This window comes from Natator depressus, chromosome 3, assembly GCF_965152275.1.
Source record: "Natator depressus isolate rNatDep1 chromosome 3, rNatDep2.hap1, whole genome shotgun sequence".
Lineage (NCBI taxonomy): Eukaryota > Metazoa > Chordata > Testudines > Cheloniidae > Natator > Natator depressus.
The window spans coordinates 165,533,282-165,553,952 of NC_134236.1; the positions used below are offsets into that span (position 1 = coordinate 165,533,282).

The 20,671-nt window shown below is 40.7% G+C and overlaps 1 protein-coding gene across 1 annotated transcript in view; it reads left to right on the forward strand.

Annotated features, from left to right (window-relative positions):
• Window positions 1-20,671, forward strand: part of USH2A (usherin) — a 562,110-nt gene that overhangs the window by 512,675 nt on the left and 28,764 nt on the right. Inside the window, exons 62-64 of the mRNA XM_074949260.1 lie at window positions 3,862-4,089; window positions 4,945-6,458; window positions 8,391-8,712. Coding sequence (XP_074805361.1) covers window positions 3,862-4,089; window positions 4,945-6,458; window positions 8,391-8,712 — 2,064 coding nt within the window. The remainder of the gene's footprint in view (window positions 1-3,861; window positions 4,090-4,944; window positions 6,459-8,390; window positions 8,713-20,671) is intronic.

A 20,671-nucleotide genomic window follows, 5' to 3' on the forward strand; every position in this document is an offset into this window, starting at 1 on the left:
TTCCCTGGCAGCTCTCTGCCATGCACTCTGCCCAGGGATTGGGGACCACAGGCTTTGAGGGTCTGCAGCTCCAGGGCAGTCAGCATGGCATGGTTTTCAGGCTCACTGCCCTGGAGCCAGACTCCGGGAGGTCCTGGGAGGCCCAGCTCCAGCCAGGGCTCTGAGGATAAGTCTAAACTGCAGCTGAGAGATGTGATTCCCATTGTGGGTAGACAGACTCACAGTAGCTCAGCTTGAGCTAGCATGCTAAAAAGAGCATTGTTGATATTGCTGCCCAAGTCCAAGCCTGCCAAATCCCCTGGTCCAAGCTTGCACGGCTAGCCCAAGCCACCGCCAGTGCTGCAACATCCACGTTGCTATTTTTAGTGCGCTAACTCGAGCCAAGCTAGTGCAAGTCTCTGCCTGCGCTGGGACTCTCACCTCCCAGCTGCAGTACAGGCATGCGCTCAGAGTCAAGGCTCCAGGAGCCTGGAAATTCCGGGGGCTCTCGGGGCTTACAACTGCCAGTCAAGTAACTTTACTCACATGAGTAGCCCCCACTAAATCTAACAGGAGCACTGCTGATGTGAATACAGTTAATTAAACACCTGCGTGTTTGCAGGATTAAGCCTAATGTAATGACCTAGTGACTGAGAATAATAAGCCATAAACAGCAAGGATGGGAAGGACAGTGGTTACAGCCATCAGATCTCACGGTTACTCAGTTATGGTTTGCAAACATCTTGATTTTTGTTAGTTTTTAATGGTGAATGAATTCACTCCTTGTAGGCAATATGGAAGCAGTGGATATTTGAATGTAGAGAGTGGGTGGCTTTGCAAACAAGGATTGGGAGGGTGTTCCATGCAATGGCCTTGCTCCTGCAATCTGATCCATGGGTGTTGACTTCTGATCTGCAGGGGTGAACTCTTCCGATGATACAGAGTTCCACTGAAGTGGGTTTAGTTCTCAATGGGCAGAAGGGGTCCGCCTGTGTGAATCAGGTTGCAAAGTCAAGACCATAGGGGCTGCATGAACTAGACCCAGAGTTGGAAGGAGTGATGAGAATGCTGTTCCTGGTTTTAAGAAATACCCCATTCTGTACTTAAATATCCCCAAAGATTGCTGTGATACACTTTGTGAGATGTAGCGTGATTGGCCGTTACTATAGAATACCATAATATTTGTGAACTAAAAATCACGTGAAAGAATGTTAAATACTATTAAATTAAAGACATAATCATTAAAACATTATTCCACCCTCTTTCCAGTGTTATAAAGATCAACTTTTGATCTGAGTCATTGGGGGGATGTGCGGGATAAAGCCTTAGCAGCCTATTCCAGGAGAACTTCTCCCTAGCATGTTTTAAAAAAAATAATACCTGTAAACATTTTGCTCTTCAAAAAGTGTCTATAGGAGCCAGGGATACAAGTCATCCCTGGCAAGAATGGTTTTGCAGTCTCCAGAGGACAGGATGAACCACAGGCAGGGAAATCCCTCCATCTCTGTTTTAGTTCAAACACTGGGGAGGACTATAAATAATTAAACATTAGGAGTTAGTGGGAAAGCTATAGAGGATTATTGGAACAATGCAATTTTTCTTTTTATTTAAGAAAATTCTCTATTTTGTAGCATTGTTGCCACTAGAACCGTCTCCTAATTGTATGGTTGACAAGAAGCAGAGCCATTGATTTTTGTCTGATGCTTATATTCCTGTGTTTGAACCTTCCACAAGCCTTTGTGTAACAACTCAGAAGCGATAATTTAATGTCATGTGGTCCCTCCTCTCCCCGCCCCCCGAACCATTGGATGTAAATTTTAGGCTTTTAAAAGTTCTGTTTTAAAGGCTATTAGATAACTGTCCTCATAAAAACTATTAATACAGACCACAGCCAATTGTAAAGCTAATTTTAATCATGTTTTGTGCCAACATAATTTCTGATGCCAGATTTTTATGCCAAGCATGAACTTCAATTTGAGCTCTGTACTTTAACCTACAGTTCATAATTTTGCATTCAGCTGTATAGGGGTTTGGCTGTGGCAGTTTGAATGCTTCCACTTTCAAGGATCTAAGCCATAAATGTTTATTAAAAGAATCTATAATGAAATCAGTTTTGTTATTTTTTTAATGGCTGCCTTGAGTATGTTGGATGACTGAATGCAGGTTGTTAATCATTAAGTACTCATGTTACAAAAAGCGTTTGATAGTATTGCCATCTAGGGGCTGAACTAAATTCTCCATACTGAAATAAACTGTAATTGAACAGGTGCTGCTATTGACACTATACATATGTTTTTGCTTTATAGCCCACATGCTTTCCATGTTTCTTATGACAAAAGATATCTCTAAATGTCCCACAGCAGCCAACACTTTTCTATATATAATCTGTTCGAGGTGATTGCTATTTGCATTTGAGCTTATGCTTTTTTGGCAGTGATGACTGGGAATTCCTAACAAGGAATTATTATTTTTTTTTGCATTATTAATCTTGTCAGTGTTTGCCCTGTTTAACGGGAAGAGGAATCATTTATCAGAAAAATATGTTTATCATTTGTATTTGTGTCATCTTCAGATTTAATATTCATAATGGTCATTCGGATGTGGTGCTGTATTTATCTAAAGCACTAACTCCTTGTGGGGAAATAACTATTTAAATATTTATGATCTAACTTTTAATATTTAAAAAAGAAATTAATATTTCTGTAAAATTTGTATCAGTCTGGTAGCTTAACAAATGTTTAAATATTAAACAATTTCTAGTGTTAACATTTAACAACTTAATATGACTTATTGAAGCAAGGAAATTGACTTTAGCAGTTTTTGCTACATAAAGGAAACTAAATTATCAGTCCTTTTCCTGACATCTATGTAATCAATGCAAAAGCAGAATTAAATATATTAGTGGCCAATGGAGAAACTCCCCCTGGTCCCCGATGAGATTTATATCGAAATTTGTTAGTCCTCCTGCTTATTTCCAGCCATCTTCTCTTCAAAGTGGGTTTTTCAAATTGTTCTCTATATTTCTGTACGCTACACAGGCCATCATTTTAAGGAAATTCAGAGACCCAAGTACATCTTATCTTGTGAACTTGTTGTTGGGTAACATCTTAACCATGTGACTTATGGGAGACATTTTACTCCATTTCTAATGGTGATTTAACCTTGGGGATTGTTATATTTTCAATATGGGAACCAAACTATGCTCTCAGTGATGCTTGTGTACATCCAGATTACATTGCTTTAATTTGCCAGAACATTATGTGATACCAGTCAGTATGGTATTCACATGATTCCTGAATACACTATGAGGGTGTTATTAGGGTGACCAGATGTCCCGATTTTATATGGACAGTCCCAGTATTTGGGGCTTTGTCTCATATAGGTGCCTATTACTCCTTACCCCCGTCCCGATTTTTCACACTTGCTGTCTGGTCACCCTGTGTGTGTTGTACAAAGAGAGCCACTGTGACTAGAATAATACAGATCCTAGAGAGCCTTCAAAGTGATGGCCACTCTGGTCCTGATGCAGCACAGCATTTGAGCACATGCTTAACTTTAAGCATGTATGGAACTACTCACATGCTTAAAGTTGAGCATGTGCATAAGTGCTTTGCTAGATAAGGTTCAGAGTGCTCTTCACCTTGCAGAATTGAGCTTACTTAGAAGATCTGCGCCCTACAAACCACAAGAGTTTCTATTTAAGGCTTATCTGTAGTAATGCACATTCAGTGAGCCCAGCTGCCAGATGTGTTACTCTGTGAAATGATTGTGATATCTCTAGAGTCAGAGCACCAGTTGCCCAGTCCAATGCTGGTGTAAACCACAAACACTGATTATTGCCATTTAAACTAAATGAGAAAATGTTCTGTATTCCTGCTGCAGGGAACAAAGCATCAGGCTCACTTGTTTGGACTGAAACCTTTTACTATGTATCACATTAACGTTGTGGCTGTAAACAACGCTGGCCAAGTTTCGAGTCCCTGGACTTCTGTGACGACGCTAGAAGCTTCACCGAGTGGTCTGAGCAACTTCACTGTAGAGAAAAAAGAGAATGGCAGGGCATTGTTAATTAAATGGTCAGAGCCTTCCAAACCCAATGGAGTAATTAAGGTAATCTTTATCCTGAAACCTCGTTCATCACAGTTTAAAGGAAAATGCCAAATATCATGTCTGAAAACTTTTGCTAAAATTCACTAGACTTAAAAAGGAGTTATTTTTTAACTCCCATCCCACCCCACCCCACCCACACACAACTGCGCAAGCATGATGTGGTGAAGAGATTGTCTGAGCAATGCTTACTTTCTAGGTAAATGCAAATTCAGATATTTATTGCTACTTATATGCTTTCTTGCAACTGTGAGTATCTAGAACACTGAAGAAATCCTGCCCTTCAAAGTCACGGGAAATAATATTTTAAAAGCTATGTTTTCAGGCCTAATAAGTTTAATATCGCTCTTCATTATATAGAACGGTGTCTATTAAGGGGATATTTTCAGCTTAATTTAGCCTTATGCCCCACATTAGGTTTTGTTACAACAAAGTTCAATAGAAATGTTGCTATGAAGTTTGGGGGTTTCTTTTAAACAGTTTTTGTTGGGGTGTAAATATTAACCTGCAGTGGCCCTTATGTTGTGGTATTTCAGAGCCCTGAAATGAAAGTGACTAGAAAGTAAATATAATCAAAAGTGAAACTGACTAGTATATTTTCACTGCCCAAGATGAGTGAAATCCAAAAAGCAAACAAATCAGCATTAATTGTGAAAAGTAGGTTAAAATATTCTTTCAGCGTTAATAAGCTAAAATGTTGTTAATAAGGAGTTAAGGAAATTAGTTTCTGGATCACAAGTTAATAATCCTTATTAAGTTATGAAGATAAACATTGTATCTAAATAAGTATCTCACCTAGAATTAATTTTCAAATTCTCCAACTGATGATTTCCCTTTCTTTCTTTTTTTCTCTCTCAGACATACAATATTTTAAATGACGATAATATGGAATATAGTGGTTTATCTCGTCAATTCCTGTTTAGACGCCTGGAGCCTTTCACACTGTATACTCTAGTACTTGAGGCTTGCACTGTGGCAGGTTGCACTCGCTCTTCACCACAGCCAGTCCAAACAGATGAAGCACCCCCTGCGTCTCAGCTGGCACCTGTAATCCAGTCAGTTAATGCTACCAACATTGAACTGAGCTGGTCTGAACCAATTAATGCAAATGGAAAAATAATTCACTATGAAGTTATTCACAGATGCACAAAAGAAAATGCTTCAGGGAACAGAGCAACAACAGAAGAGAAAATTGTTTTCACAGAATATAACACTGAAAATAAAACATTTAAATATAATGATAAAGGTTTACAGCCATGGACAAGGTATGAATATAAAATACGTGCATGGAATTCAGTGGGCTATACTGATAGCTCTTGGTCAGTAGCAAAGACTAGTCAAGCTGCTCCTAAAGGTCTTGCTACACCTAGGTTAACCTATGTATCGGTTAACCCCCATAAAGTGCTCATTTCATGGCTCTCCCCAGAAGAACCAAATGGTGTTCTCCAATCATATCGGCTACACAAAAATGAGGTTTTGTATCCTTTCAGCTTTGATGCAACTACTTTCAACTATATGGATGAAGACTTACAGCCTTATTCAGTGTACAGTTATGCAATAGTTGCTTGTACAGTGGGAGGCTGCTCTACCAGTGAACCAGCCAAAATCCAAACTCTAGAGGCAGCTCCGGCATTAGTGAACCCTCCATCTCTGCAGGCTATCAGTGCCACTCAGATTAATGCGTCTTGGTCACCACCCCAGATTCAAAATGGAGAAATCACGAAGTACATATTAAAATTAAGTGATGAAGAGTATTATGTTGGGAGAGGTTTATCAAGACTGATTTCAAACCTACAGCCTTGCACACAGTATGATTTCACCCTGGTTGCCTGTACTAATGGAGGCTGCACATCTAGCGTATCCCAATCTGTTTTGACGAAGGAGGCTCCACCACTAAATATGGAAGCCCCCACATTGCGAGTCACAGGATCAGAGTCAATAGAAATCACCTGGAAAACCCCAGCTAATTCTAATGGCAAAATCAGAAGTTATGAGCTGAGGAGGGATGGAGCTCTTATTTATTCAGGTCTGGAAACTCGGTACCTTGACTTCACACTAACACCAGGCATGGAATACAGCTATGATGTAACTGCAAATAATAGTCAAGGAAGCACCACTAGCCCACCAGCTAAAATTAGAACCCACCCTTCTGCTCCATCTGGAATGTTACCTCCTCGACTGCAGGCATGGGCCCCAAAGGAGATTTTGGTGGCCTGGGATCCTCCGACAAAAGTCAATGGTGATATGAAAAATTATACGATCTCTATTCGCGAGCCTGCTGAAATGGGAAAGAAAACTGTTGACTTTGACACCTCTCACATTTCTTTTGTTAGACAGTCCTACATTGCAGCAGACCTAAAACCCTACCACAGGTAAGTTCTGAATACTTAGTTTTGTTGAATGAATATCACAGGATCATTCAAAAAGTTTGAGACTGTTTAAACTGTTAAAAGCTTAAACCTTTCCTAAAGAATGAAAAAGGAGGTTTGAGGGGGGACCTCACATTTTCTTCAGTCGAACAGATGGCCAGATCCCCAAAGTTCTCATTCCCACAAAGTCCACACTAAGACAAGATAAATAAAAATCAACTGTCTACCTTTTCAGTAGAGTGTGCAAGGGACAGCTTGGGGCTCCTTTGCAGACTCAAGCTCAAAGTCCTGCCCAAACCCCTCACTTTTGCAAGGCAGTTGTATTCAAGAATAGTTTTTCCTTGTTTTATAAATCAAATTAAAATATAAAACAAAGATCTGTGGGGCTGTTCATTTCTGGTGTATCTGCACTAAGGACAGTTGAGTTATACCAGGGATGAATTTGTTTTTTGTGTGTTTAAAGCACAGACTTGCTGTTTAGATTTTAGAGCAAGCTATATTTAAAATAGTGTACCAGATTTAAGTGAGAACAAACTTACTTGTTTTTGTAAAAGTATCTTTTATTCAAATTCTTGATGATTTAATCACCATCTCTTATCTATTTGTGTAGCAGTTTGTTTTTATTCCTTAAATTGTCGACAACTCTTTCTACAAGGTACCTGTAAATAATCTAAATCCTAAGAGAGAATAATAATATGGTATAGTTAATGTTTTGTAAAATCAAGGCAATAGTCCAAAAAGGCAAAGATTATATGGCTCTTCAAGTACTTTCAATTCAGCTATTATTGTAATTTAGTGATCTTGACCGTTTGATCTCCCTGTGATATTATCTCTGATATGTAAAGAAGGAAACGGAGGCCTCATCAGTGTATAATTTCTTGGAAGCTTTGGAGTCTGGTTTTCGTGCTTTAGCTTGAGCCATTCCCTGGGAGCTCTGCTGGGCCATGTTAGAGCAGCAAAGGGCCAATGACTTTATGCTAATAAATCCACTTTGTAATACCGAATACCTCCAACCTGGCCTTCTGCACCCAAACAAAGACCTTTCTGGCCAACATTAACCCAGTTACATGCTGGTTTATCAATCATCAAGATGCCTCAATCCCAGCCAGAAAAATTTTAACTCACTCAATCAATTATTTTTGTCTTGGACCTGGTCTCTTGCCATTTGGAATGGTGTATCTGTGTGTGTCTCTATTTGATTAATGTTTTCCTTCCTTCCTTTTTTTTTAATGTGATCTGTTTGTGTCTTTAATACTCTCTCCAGCTGATCATTTACAGAATAGCTGTCAGTCAGCCTTGGAAACCTGTCCCCCTCAATGCGACTGACCTCTGAGCACATGCTTAGTGAAACTTGTCACTACCAGGCCTCACTCTCCAAACTTGGACATAGGGGAAACAGGATATAAATTCTGTCTGAGTGAGGCAGATCGAGTGGAAGATTGCTGTGCTCTGTGGTCAATGGAGACATTTTTATCTCCTGAGTCTGTATGACAACGGGTGGGTCACAATGTCCATATAATTTCTCTGGCAAGCACTTGTGGAAGACATGTTTTCTGTTTAATACAAAGAAATGGCAGACTGAGAGAAATTAAAAGCAGACATTTCACTTTAAATGGAAACGTAAACACTACTGCATCACATTTCCATTAATAATGACCCTGTCCAACAGCCCTTTCTCGTCTGGGTGGTCCCATTTATTTTACTCACACAAATGAGGACAGCCACATGAGGGTTGCAAGATCAGACCCACAAGAGGAAATTACATCATCCCTTCACCGCGTTAATGTGAGTTGCTTTCTTCCTCAAAAATATGGACACAAATAAAGGAAAACTCCTCTCTTTCTAAACAACCTTAATTGATTCTAATCTTATGTGTAATGCATATGTACAGTTGTAATGCTCTTATTGACTGGTTTCTGATTTGTGTTTCCACAGATATGAAGTACAAGTTCAAGCATGCACATTGCAGGGATGCGCTAATAGTGAATGGGCATCCATACAGACTCTGGAAGCACCCCCTGAAATGCAGCCTTCCCCTCTCATAGAGATGCAGACAAGCTCTGATGGATTCCAGTCAGTCGCGTCTATTCTGTGGACTGGTCCCCAGCAGCCAAATGGGAAAATTTTATTTTATGAGCTTTACCGAAGACAAGCAACTCATACCCACATAAATTTAGACTTGGTGCTCGTTTATAATGGGACTTTAACATCGTTCAAAGATGCCAAGTTGCTGCCTTATACAGAATATGAATATCAGGTATGAAATGAAGTAAGTTAGCTACAAGGTGTACAGATATAATTAAGACTTCAGTACACTTCAATAATAAGAGATGCTTGTTCATTATAATTATAAAATACGTTTCAATTTTAATTAAAAAGAAAAGGAGTACTTGTGGCACCTTAGAGACTAACCAATTTATTTGAGCATAAGCTTTCGTGAGCTACAGCTCACTTCATCGGATGCATACTGTGGAAAATACAGAAGATGTTCTTATACATACAAACCATGAAAAAATGGGTGTTTACCACTACAAAAGGTTTTCTCTCCCCCCACCCCACTGGTAAAAGCTATTACCAGCAGGAGAGTGGGGTGGGGGGAGAGAAAAGGTGCCACAAGTACTCCTTTTCTTTTTGCGAATACAGACTAACATGGCTGCTACTCTGAAACCTGTCAATTTTAATTTAATTTTAATTTTAATAGTATGGTACTTAAACAATTACTGCACATTTATTTAAAATAGATCAGACCTTGAAAGTAACATTCCATAAGGAATAAATTCATTCAATGCTCTTTTTTCATTTCTTAATCAAAATCATTAATTCCAATTTGTGTGCATTTGTCCATCACTTTAGAGGTACCACCTTATTTTGAAGTGCCAGTTGCTAAAGGGTAACTTGGTCTTGTTAGTAGCTTTATTTCAAATGTGCAAATATTTTTATTTTTACTGTTGCATTAGATTACCTTTTATGATATGGAAAGGGGATGGGCTGGTTTTGTTAGTGGACTATTTTATTTTAGGTGGTAGGATTACAAATATATGTCTCACGGTACATTTAAAAGTTAATTTACTGTTGGTGGGTTATTTTTATTTTGTATGTTCATATTCATTTTGTACTTGTTACTTTTCTTTTGAGGTTAAAGGTCCAGCTAGGGGACCAATTCTGCTACTTTTGCTGAGTTTGAATACTATTTTACCTCACTATGCAAATGGTTCCATTTAAATCAATGTGACTGTTTGCAGAGTAAGGTACCACTCAGTGAGTGTGAGTAAGGGTTGCAGAAATGGGCCTTCTAAAGTAGTCCTCTTTGATTGCAAAAGTCCCATGACCCTGAGGCAGGTGACTTTCTTTAGCCTGTGGTTGTTTTCCATTAATGTCAAAATCACATATCCCTGCATATTGTTCCTTTATCACACAGGATTGCTAGTAATCTATGGCCATATTTGATTTCACATCTGTGCATGTCACTTCCATTGGCCCCCAGCAATGTATCATTTTCTGAAATTCAGTTCATGTTTTCATATGAATCTGGTGAGTTTACACCCTCACCAAAAACTAGCCCTGAATGTGTTAGCAGTAAATGTAAATATGTGTAGTTTCATAGCAAAGTGATCACATTTTCACAGATATGAACCAGTACTTTCCTCTGCCGCATAACAGAACACCAGTGGGTCCTCACTCTTGGTTAAGTGCCGCATGATATATTGTGAGTTTTGAGATCTTCATTACGCCATGAATCTCTCCCTCTTTTTTGCTTAAGTAAATGGATTTTTTGAACTTCAAGAACTGTTTTGATTTGAGATGAAAGCTGATGTATTCACAGGGCCACGCTGTTGAACTGTTGAGATTTTCCCTCCTCCCCACTCTGTTCATCTAAGTGGGCATCTGTTTCACATCTCAGAGCCTTTTGCAGCTCTGTTCAACTGCTAGTGCAGTGTTCTTCTTGCTGGTTTGGGCCTATACAGAGTTATTTCTAAGGAACTACATTGTTAATATGAACAACACAATCTGTCAAGACAGCCCGACTATGCCTTGAGGAAGGAATACAGTGGCTCTCCTTGTCATTGAGCTCCAGTGGCTCCACAATGGTCAGGGAAAGAACCCCAAAGGAACAAGAATGTCAAGAATGACAGAAATGGGTTTGGAATGATAGCAGAGAAATGGATTCACTACAGTGTGTTTAGAAAGATCTTTATTACCAATATGATGATCTAGATCATCTTTTCTTTTTCCTCTGCTGTTGCTGAGATCAGTGAGAGAGATCCTAGATAGCCCCAGGTTGAGAAATGTCATGACTTCCATTAGTTTTGTTCTGAGGAAAAGGACTGGTATCTCTGAGCAGAGTGTTTCCAGTCACGAATGAGAGGGCTCCAATTACTGGATTTCCTACTGTTGCTAATAATATAACTCCTTCCTTAAACCTCAGTGAACTGAACAGCACTAGGGACACTGCGAGGGTTCTTTCCAAAATAGAACATACCACTTAAAGGCTGGAAATGTTTCATGCTTAAAATACTTGAGGGAATATTTTCCTGCAATTAATCCTTTTTTGACCAAAACTGTTAAACCTTTACTGGCAACTGCGTGTGTGTCAGGGATGAAGTCTATGCATTTGTGGATCAAGTATTGGTGTGTATTTGTATTCAGGTGTTCCTTTTTCAGATGTTCTTTAATGCCTCAGCGACCCATATGGACCCACAGTAATGTGAAATCTGTTCTCCTCATGCTATATTAATTTCTTGATGGTAAAATTGCTCTAAGGCATTTAAAAAATCCTCAAAAATGGAAACCCAAGGGCAAGTGTGTGTGGGGGGGGAGGTGGGAGAGGAGTTACACTAGTAAATAGTGGCGATTCTCCTCTAGCTGAAGAGCTGGAGCCCTTTATTTTCTGAGCTGAAAGTCCTAGGCTCTCTTCCTGATGCCACAGTTTAGCTTACTGCTACGTTGCCTTTGTGTTTGCCACCACAGATTCATGAGATGGGTATCCCCTTGCTTTTTCAAATGACTACAGTTCCACCTTCGTTAACCGCCCCCCCCCCCCCGCCTAGATGCTGCATTGCCTCTTCATGCTTCCAACACTTTACCAAAAATACTTGAATGCGCATTGTGTTCTTCCTTGCACCAGCCTTTAATTACTTGGTATCTCGATCAGAAGCTCAATCAGTATGGCTTTCAAGTTGTTTTTCATAGCACAGAGACTGTTTGAGTCAAGGGTTTTAATGATTTATTGATGATGTCTGACTCAGGTTGTCTGTATGTTCTAATTTTTCTGGATGGAAGTGCTGCACTTGAGGCAGGAAAAAAACTCTGTCTTTTATTTTGGTTCCACTCCATAACTGGGCTGGGCTATCTGGCAAGGCCCTGAATTGGTTTTGTTCCTTCTCGGCCAGCAGCAATTAATTTTGTTCCAGTGAGAGATTTGTGTGTGTGTGTTCCTCTTCTGCTGATGTCACTTGTGCATCCCTCTGGGATCTGTTCGTAGCCCTTCCATTGTTGACAATTTATATGTTGCCTGTGAGACAAATTATTCATAAGTATAGGGCTTGGCTTTCACTATTATGCTGATGAAACCCAGATTTATATTTCACTTAAGCACAGTATTGATTCTGCTGTCTCTGCATTGGAGGCTTGTTTGCTGGACATAAAACTTTAAATGCAACTAAATTTCTCCAGCTGAATGCAGATAAAATCAAACCTCTGTGACTGGGCCCTCTGCAGCACTTCTAGAAATGTTGTTAGTTACCAGGATTCAGTGTGATGGATATAACATTAACATCTAATCTGAGGTCAGAAATTTTGGCGGCATTCTTTTCTGCTGATGTTTTACTGGAAACTCATATGATTGGGCCTGCCCATCAGCCCTGTGGGTAGTGTTTTATAAGGGAAGATCAGGGGAACTTTTCAAAAGTACCCGAGTGATTTAGGACCTGCATCCCTAGTTTTTGGCTCTGTGGATGAGGGGAAAGCAGTAGACGTGTTATTCCTTGACTTTAGCAAAGCTTTTGATACAGTCTCCCACAGTATTCTTGCCAGCAAGTTAAAGAAGTATGGGCTGGATGAATGGACTATAAGGTGGATAGAAAGCTGGCTAGATCATCTGGCTCAACGGGTAGGGATCAATGGCTCCATGTCTAGTTGGCAGCTGATATCAAGCGGAGTCGGTCCTGGGGCTGGTTTTGCTCAATATCTTCATTAATGATCTGGACGATGGCGTGGACTGCACCCTTGGCAAATTTGCAGATGACACTAAACTGGAAGGAGTGGTAGATATGCTGGAGGGTAGGGATTGGCTAGAGAGGGACCTAGACAAATTAGAGGATTGGGCCAAAAGAAGTCTGATGAGGTTCAACAAGGACAAGTGCAGAGTCCTGCACTTAGGACGGAAGAATCCCATGCACCGCTACAGACTAGGGACCGAATGGCTAGGCAGCAGTTCTGCAGAAAAGGACTTAGTGGTTACAGTGGACAAGAAGCTGGATATGAGTCAACAGTGTGCTCTTGTTGCCAAAAAGGCTAACGGCATTTTGGGCTGTGTAAGCAGGAGCATTGCCAGCAGATCGAGAGACGCGATCATTCCCCTCTATTCAACATTGGTGAGGCCTCATCTGGAGTACTGTGTCCAGTTTTGGGCCCCACACTACAAGAAGGATGTGGAAAAATTGGAAAGCGTCCAGCGGAGGGCAACAAAAATGATTAGGGGACTGGAACACATGACTTATGAGGAGAGGCTGAGGGAACTGGGATTATTTAGTCTGCAGAAAAGAAGTATGAGGGGGGATTTGATTGCTGCTTTCAACTACCTGAAAGGGGGTTCCAAAGAGGATGGATCTAGACTGTTCCCAGTGGTAGCAGAAGACAGAACAAGGAGTAATGGTCTCAAGTTGCAGTGCGGGAGGTTTAGGTTGGATATTAGGAAAAACTTTTTCACTAGGAGGGTGGTGAAGCACTGGAATGCGTTACCTAGGGAGGTGGTGGAATCTCCTTCCTTTGAGGTTTTTAAGGTCAGGCTTGACAAAGCCCTGGCTGGGATGATTTAGTTGGGGATTGGTCCTGCTTTGAGCAGGGGGTTGGACTAGATGACCTCCTGAGGTCCCTTCCAACCCTGATATTCTATGATTCTTAGGTACTTAGGGGCCCAAGGCTAATTGAAAGTCAATGGGACCTAGGCTTCTAAGTGCATGTATCACTTTTGAAAATGGGACTTAAGCTCCTAAATCACTAAGGGACAGATTTTAAAGGTGATTAGGTGCCAAAGGATGCAGATAGGACCTAGCTGGATTTTCAAAAGGGCCTATGTACCTAACTTCCTATAGATTGGGAATTAGACACTAGGCACTTTTGAAAATCCCACTAGGTACATATCTACCCCTTTAGGCACTTAAATACCTTTATAAATCTGGCCATTAGGTGCTTTTGAAAATTTTATCCCATATCCTCAGCTGGTATAAACCAGTGTAGCTCCATGGACTTCGACAGACCTATCCTGACCTGCACCAGCTGAGGATCTCATGCAGCATGTTTAGTCTCTTGCTTCCTAGCCCTTTGGACTGGGAGCACTCTGGAGACAGCATGCCCAGACCCTTGGGAGGAGAGAGCATTGAATGTTGCTTTACAGCAGCCCATCTGGCCAGTCTAAGAGCAGCAATGTTCATCCAGTTCTTCTCAGCTGAAGGACAGTGTCTGTGGTGAGCACATGTAAGAGGGGGAGCTTAGTTCTTTTCCGTTCGACAGCAGAGTTATTAATGTGTATAATGTATTCGCCCTGCTCCTCAGAAAGGTTGTGGTACTTTGGTCCATCTCACCATAACCCCTGAATTATGCAGGAGATCCAGGACAGATACTTGGAACTTCATTTTTCTGGTATTCTCTGGCCCCTTTCTTCACCTTAATGTTTCTTTCCTGGCTTGGGGACACATCCTGCTCTCCCCTCTGCAAATCCTAACTATCCAAAGGGCAGCAGAAACATTGTTCAGCTCCCCAACAAGGATGGAAGGAGCCCTTACTAGGAACCCTTACCCTTCATGTGGAGCTGTGCTCTGTGGGAAATACACAAGGGGTGTTGGGGGCTGCTGGATCTGCAGCTATGAAGACACATCAGCCTACCAATTTCTCCATGGAGGGAGGCTGCAGCAGCCACTGAGGGTTCTATCCATCCCTGACTGCTGCAGAGCACTCTTGCTCACAGGTCATTTACTAGGGCTATATGAAGGGTTCGGGAAATGCACTTTGAAAAATACCTGAGAAAGTGGAGAAGCGTGTTTTGGCTGCTCCTACAGGACCTTCGAAGGTAGATACGGCTTGTATTCCTAATGTTGTTGTTCGGGGGCAGGTTGTTTTGTAAGTTTGTTTAGCTGCTTGTATAATGTTGCTAAGGTAGCGGAACATCCAACTACCGAAAATACGAAGCATTTGAATCCTCTTGGTTGCTTCAAGAAATGATGGTTGTAGTCCTTTGTTTGCTGGCCTGTCTGACAATTTTTTGGCTCAGCTCCAGTTTCTGATACTTAGTCCCTGACAAATAACAAAGCAACTCTTCTGGCTTAAAATGGGGTGAAATAAGGGCTGGATCTCTCACTGGCCAGTGTTGGATTTTCAGCAATTGGAAATAACCCTCACCTTTTGTCTCACTTCTTCCCGTTCATCCTTTCAGCTCATCTTTTCCTCTTCCATCCCTTCCAGAAAGATGCAATAAAATGTGATGTCATACATTAAATAAAAATTATTTCTTTTTCTCTGTTCCTTCACTCAGGAGAGCAGATTTTCTTATAAGATTTTTGATACTTCCTAGTTCCATGTGAACAGTGTGTTTCATGATATTTTAGCATTTAGGCTTCTGATGTCAGCCTAGACTTGGAGTTCAGAGGTATGTGTCAATGATTAAACAACCACAACAAAATGACGATAATCAAGTTTTTCCCCAAAAAATACAGAAAATGTGAAAATTCAGGTTGTTTCTAATTTCATTTGGACCGGTTTGCTTCTACTTAACTCTTAGGGTCTCAGTATTTATACATCTTCTGAAGACATAATTAGATTGTTTGAAAAACAAAGCGTGAGTGGGACCTCAAAATCAAACAAATGAACATTTCCTTGGGTTCTTGTTCTTTAAAATCCACAGTACCCACTCCACAAAGTGTCCAGATTAGAAGTGAATTGAGGGAACATTCTGATCTCAGTAAATCCAGAGTAACTTTTTGCTTCACTGGTGTAACTGAGATCACAGTTCCAAATACCTCTTACTGCACTGAAATGTGTCCTTCATCTTTGTGGGGTTTATGAAAAGGAGGAGACAGAGAGCAATTTTACAAACAAATTTTTCCACATTCAGAAACCTCAGCTGCATGCCAGTGTATGGCCACAGCAACATCATCCCAGATCCATGCCCACAAGTCATGTGTTTATGAATCCATCCTAGAGTTTTGTTCATTTAACTAAATAATGGTATCAGATCAGATTTATTGGCTTCCCACATTAGCTGTGAACCTATTAAGGTACAACTCTGGCCAGACCTTTTTTTGGTATATTGTGATTCTGACATATTCAAAAGCTATCCTTTAAAAAGACATTAGTGTGAGTACCATGGGAAAATATACTCCAGGGATGTAGATGAATTGATATGATTTCCTTGATTGTATCTTTTTATTTATGAGGCATAATTTATGAGTACTGAAAAGCAAACTAAAATGAGTGATGACTAACTACAGCCAAAGTAATAAATCAGTAGCAGCGAAAGGAGTGGTGATTTTGATCGAATCTATTGAATTAGCTGTTGCCCTTAGCCATTACAGGTATTGGAAAGACCTTTTAATATCTGCTTATCTCTCTCAGGGGAATAGGATAACTATATCATTACATACCCATAGGAAGCAAATTATTAAATTGTCTGCTTTTTAGAGTTAAACCTGTTTACATCTCTTATTAATTACTGGTTTAACAGTGCATTATATGAAACGAGCTGCAGTTACATTTTGACATGTTTTTTGATCCCCAAACTGTTTGCTGTTGTGATATTTCCCCCCAAGAATGGATTTAGCATTAGCATGACTTTTAATGTTTTAATAGTGTTTTGCGATTATTAGTCAAGACATAGAGCAGTGTTAAGAGGATCAAGCATGGCCTAACACATTACCGAATCATTAGAATCCACGTGCCTGAAATCCAGCTTTATGAATGTGATCTACAGGCTTTACTATGGATGTTAACTAAATGGCAGAGGGGAAGGAGGGTTTTGTAACTAAGGCACTGGACAGGCACTTGGAAAATCTCCGTTAATTTCCTGGCTCTGACACGGACAAGTCACTTCATTCTTTCGTACCTCATCTCCCCAACTGTAACATGAGGATATAGGACTTCCTTTCTCCATCTTCCCTGTCTATCTCATTTAGATTGCAAGTTGTGTGGGGGAGGGATCATTTCTTATTGTGTATTTGTACAGCATCTAGCACAATGGGTTTCTGATACTGTTTATGGCCTCTAGGTGATGATGATAATAATAATAATAGTGTTTTGTGCTTTGGGGAGAGGCTGATTCATATCTAAAAGTAGCTAGGAAGAAAATGACACCCTGTAGTGACAGTCAGTTTATATCGCCAGCTAGAGAGGGTTCTACTGTATCAGGCTATACATAGAAGAGGCAATGGTTATCCTGCCTACCATGAGCATTGCCTCCTGGCATTATATTACACCAGAGCACAAAGCAAAATACTATGCAAGTGAGGCCTTTGCCCTAATCACACCCAGTAACTTAATATTAGTTATAAAATTACTAAGATATTTTTCATAGAGAGCTAATAATTTAGTTTAATGAGTTTTATTCCCAGAATGTATGTGCAGTTGTTAAAATACACCCATTGTACTCTATTTGCAAAAAGCGGCCAGTGATTTTGCAGGCCTTGATTTTGGGGTACTCAGCTTTAGACACCTAAGCGGAAGTGCTGAGCAACCTCTTCTGTACTGAAGGAACACTTCTGAAGATGAGGTCTCTTCAAAATGTCTAAAGCGGGCACCCAGAATCGGAGGAATCCCAAATCAGCAGTAATGTCTGAAAACACTTCCTTAAGCAAGGGCCTGATCCAACTCTCTTTAAATTCAATGGGAGATTTGGAATTGACTTTAAAAGGAGCAGGGTTGGACCCCAAGTCCTTTCACACTGTGGAACCCTTGCAGTGCATGTGAGTGGGGCAGAGTAGAGCTGCTCCTCAGCATGGCTTTTGCACATGGAACGGGGGCTCCCTGCTCGTACTGGCTATGCCAGTGCAGAGATGTATTAGCAGTGGACCTGGAGAGGGATTGTTAGATCTGCACTTATGCAGTGATTGGAAACACCTACATACGGGATATAAGGCAGGAGTGGTCATTACTCCAGGAGTAGTGACCATGGAAGGCTACAGAAGGGATACATTGTAGTCCTGCAACCTGCCTCCAGTAGGGGTGTGATTTTATCCCTTGCACAGTAAAACCAGATTATGTAGGATTTGAAATTTTCCACCACTATGCTGAAAAATTTAAGGATTTTTGGTAGTCACAGAAATGCACAACTGCCATTTGTGCTGTGTGCACATGGGAGTGCTGTTTGCTAAAATGGTGGGCACTGGCTAAAAGTAGATGTTTCCAGACCCTTAGAAATGCTCTGTTTATGTCCTTAACTCTTTGGCAATGGTAAATCAATCCCTTCCATTGCTGACTGTTAAATTAAAGGATGCTTAGCATAAGGAAATTTCAGCTTCAATAACTGGTTTTTGCTAGGTAGCAATTGTCACCAGCCATATGGGCATCTGCATCAGACTTTATCAAGTTAGTTTGAGGCTATCTATTGCATTGTCAAAGTGCTGCCTTGGGAGAACCATGAAACAGAATTGATCAGCTGTGTTTATGGTCGTAAATATTTTAGTCTGTGGAAGTTCTTTAACCTCAGTGATAAGAGCAGAACCTGGGTCATTAAGGCCTCAACACTCAGACATCAAGATTTGCAAGTCCAGATGTGCCTGAAGATTACGGACTATTAATGTACCTGTTGAATCAAGAGCCATCAATGCTATAGGGACCATTTAAATGGCAGTGAATGCATGGGACTTCAGAGAACCTGGGGTCTAAATGTCCCCTGGGAGACTAAATATCCCTAATCTCCTAAACTGCATGAATAACCAGATGAAGAACTAGGCCGTGATGTGGCTGAAAACATTAAATATTCCCCCAGTAATAGGAAAGCTGTGAGAATGCCATATGCCCTACTAAAGCCAGGTGGTTCTTGCAGAACAAACTTGGTATATCTTGATGTTTCCATTGCCATCTAGTAGCTTTGGCCTATCTTGAAGCCATGGGCAAAGAATGGTCTTGTGGTAAGCCACTGCGCTTGGACTCAGGCAGTCTGTGTTCAGTTTCCAGGGCTCTTAGGCAAGTAACTAAATCTCTCCGAATTAAGTTCCCTATCTGTAAAGTGGGCATAATGATATTCCCTGACCTTGCAGCAGTGTTTGTGAGTTAAATTCATTAATGTTGTGAAGCACTCAGATGCTACAGTAATGAGGATCATATAAGTACCTACCTAGAAAGAACTATTAGCTCCCAGCAAGTCCATCTCCCCCTCAGTTCAGAATTGTTCTTACAGTTTGTTTTCTAGTGTTTTATCCAATCTGGTTTGAAAATTCCCAAATGAATCAGTTTTTACCATTTCCCTTAAGGTACTTCTACAGCCTAATAGATCATCCTGGCAGGAGGTTTTTCCTAAATCTTTCTATTCTCAATTTCATATTTCAATCCTAGTTCTACTCCCATGTGCCATGTTAAATAATTCCTCTGTATCTTTGATATTTACACTTCACAAATATTAACAGACAGCTATGGTTGCTCCCCTTGGCTCATAACCAAGCTCTATCTGTTTAGCTCATTTAATCTATTATCTTTCCTAATATTTTTTTTCTTTCCTCGTAAATCAGTCTCTCTAGCACCATGAATGCTTTATGTTGCTTTTCTCTGAACCCTTCCAAGTTTGTCAATGCCTTCTGGTAGGATGTTGCCCAGAAATTAATATACTATTCCAGGGATGGACACAGTAGATCTGTATAGAGATGGACTTTTTGCACTGTGCTCTGAATTGTGTTGTCTCTGCAGAAGCAACCCCAAATTATTTTGGCTGCACTGCATTATATGGCCACTTAGTTGCAAGAATGGCTCATGAGTGCCAGTACAGCTGTGCATAAAATAAAGCGTCCTTGAGACTGCTCTTTCTTATGCTAGGGGCTAGGCAGGCCCAAGAATAGAGAAAGTGCAAAGATGGCTTGAAACTATCTGCTCCTTCTCTTGTAAATTCCAATGCAAGTGCACAGCACAGCCAAAACAAAACACAGAGCCTTTTGTTTCTAAATATTGCTAATACGATGTGCAGGTACTTAATCACACAAGCCCCATTACCTTTATTTAATATGAGTCATGCACTGAAAATGTCCTGTTTTTGCTGAAACAAAAATATCTCTATTCATTGCAAAAATCTGATATTTATACAACCTTAAGATTGGAGGTTGATTTCAGGAAACTGAAAAGTGAGGACTGAAACCGGCACAATGTCTCTGAGAGATCCAGGGAGCTGAGGGGAAGCATAGCCACGGCATCACCCTCGAAAAATGCTATGCACTCCCCCCTGCAAAGGTCCAGTTCTGCTGGCACATATACAGAGGTGCTGCAAGGTCGCTTTTGGAAAGGCTAGCACCAACAGCAGTGCTACATGTATGGAGTCCTTGGGCTTACTGTATACAAGGACTGTAATTATGCTTGATCCATCTGCAGGTGTAAAGGGGTTGGCTCCTTGCATCCTTTCTGTGTCTTGTGCATCCATGCTAGGATGACCAGATGTCCTGATTGTATAAGGACAGTCCCGATTTTTGGTTCTTTTTCTTATATATGCTCCTATTATCCACCCCATTCCCCCCCCCATCGCCCCCCTCCCCCCCCCCCGTCCTGATTTTTCACATTTGTTGTCTGGTCACCCTAATCCATGCACAGGTGTGGTTTGATCTGGCCTTCTGTTTCTCAGAAACACATAGATGACTGTAGGACACTAAATCTCATGGCAGTGCATGCTTTGTCACTTACCCCAATATCAGATGAATCCTCTTCAATACTGGAGCGGTCTCCTCTTTAATAGCCCATTGCTAGACTTGTGTTAGCCTCAGTATGAACAGCAAATCCTCTCTTTTGATCTTTCCTGGGAGTCAGCATGT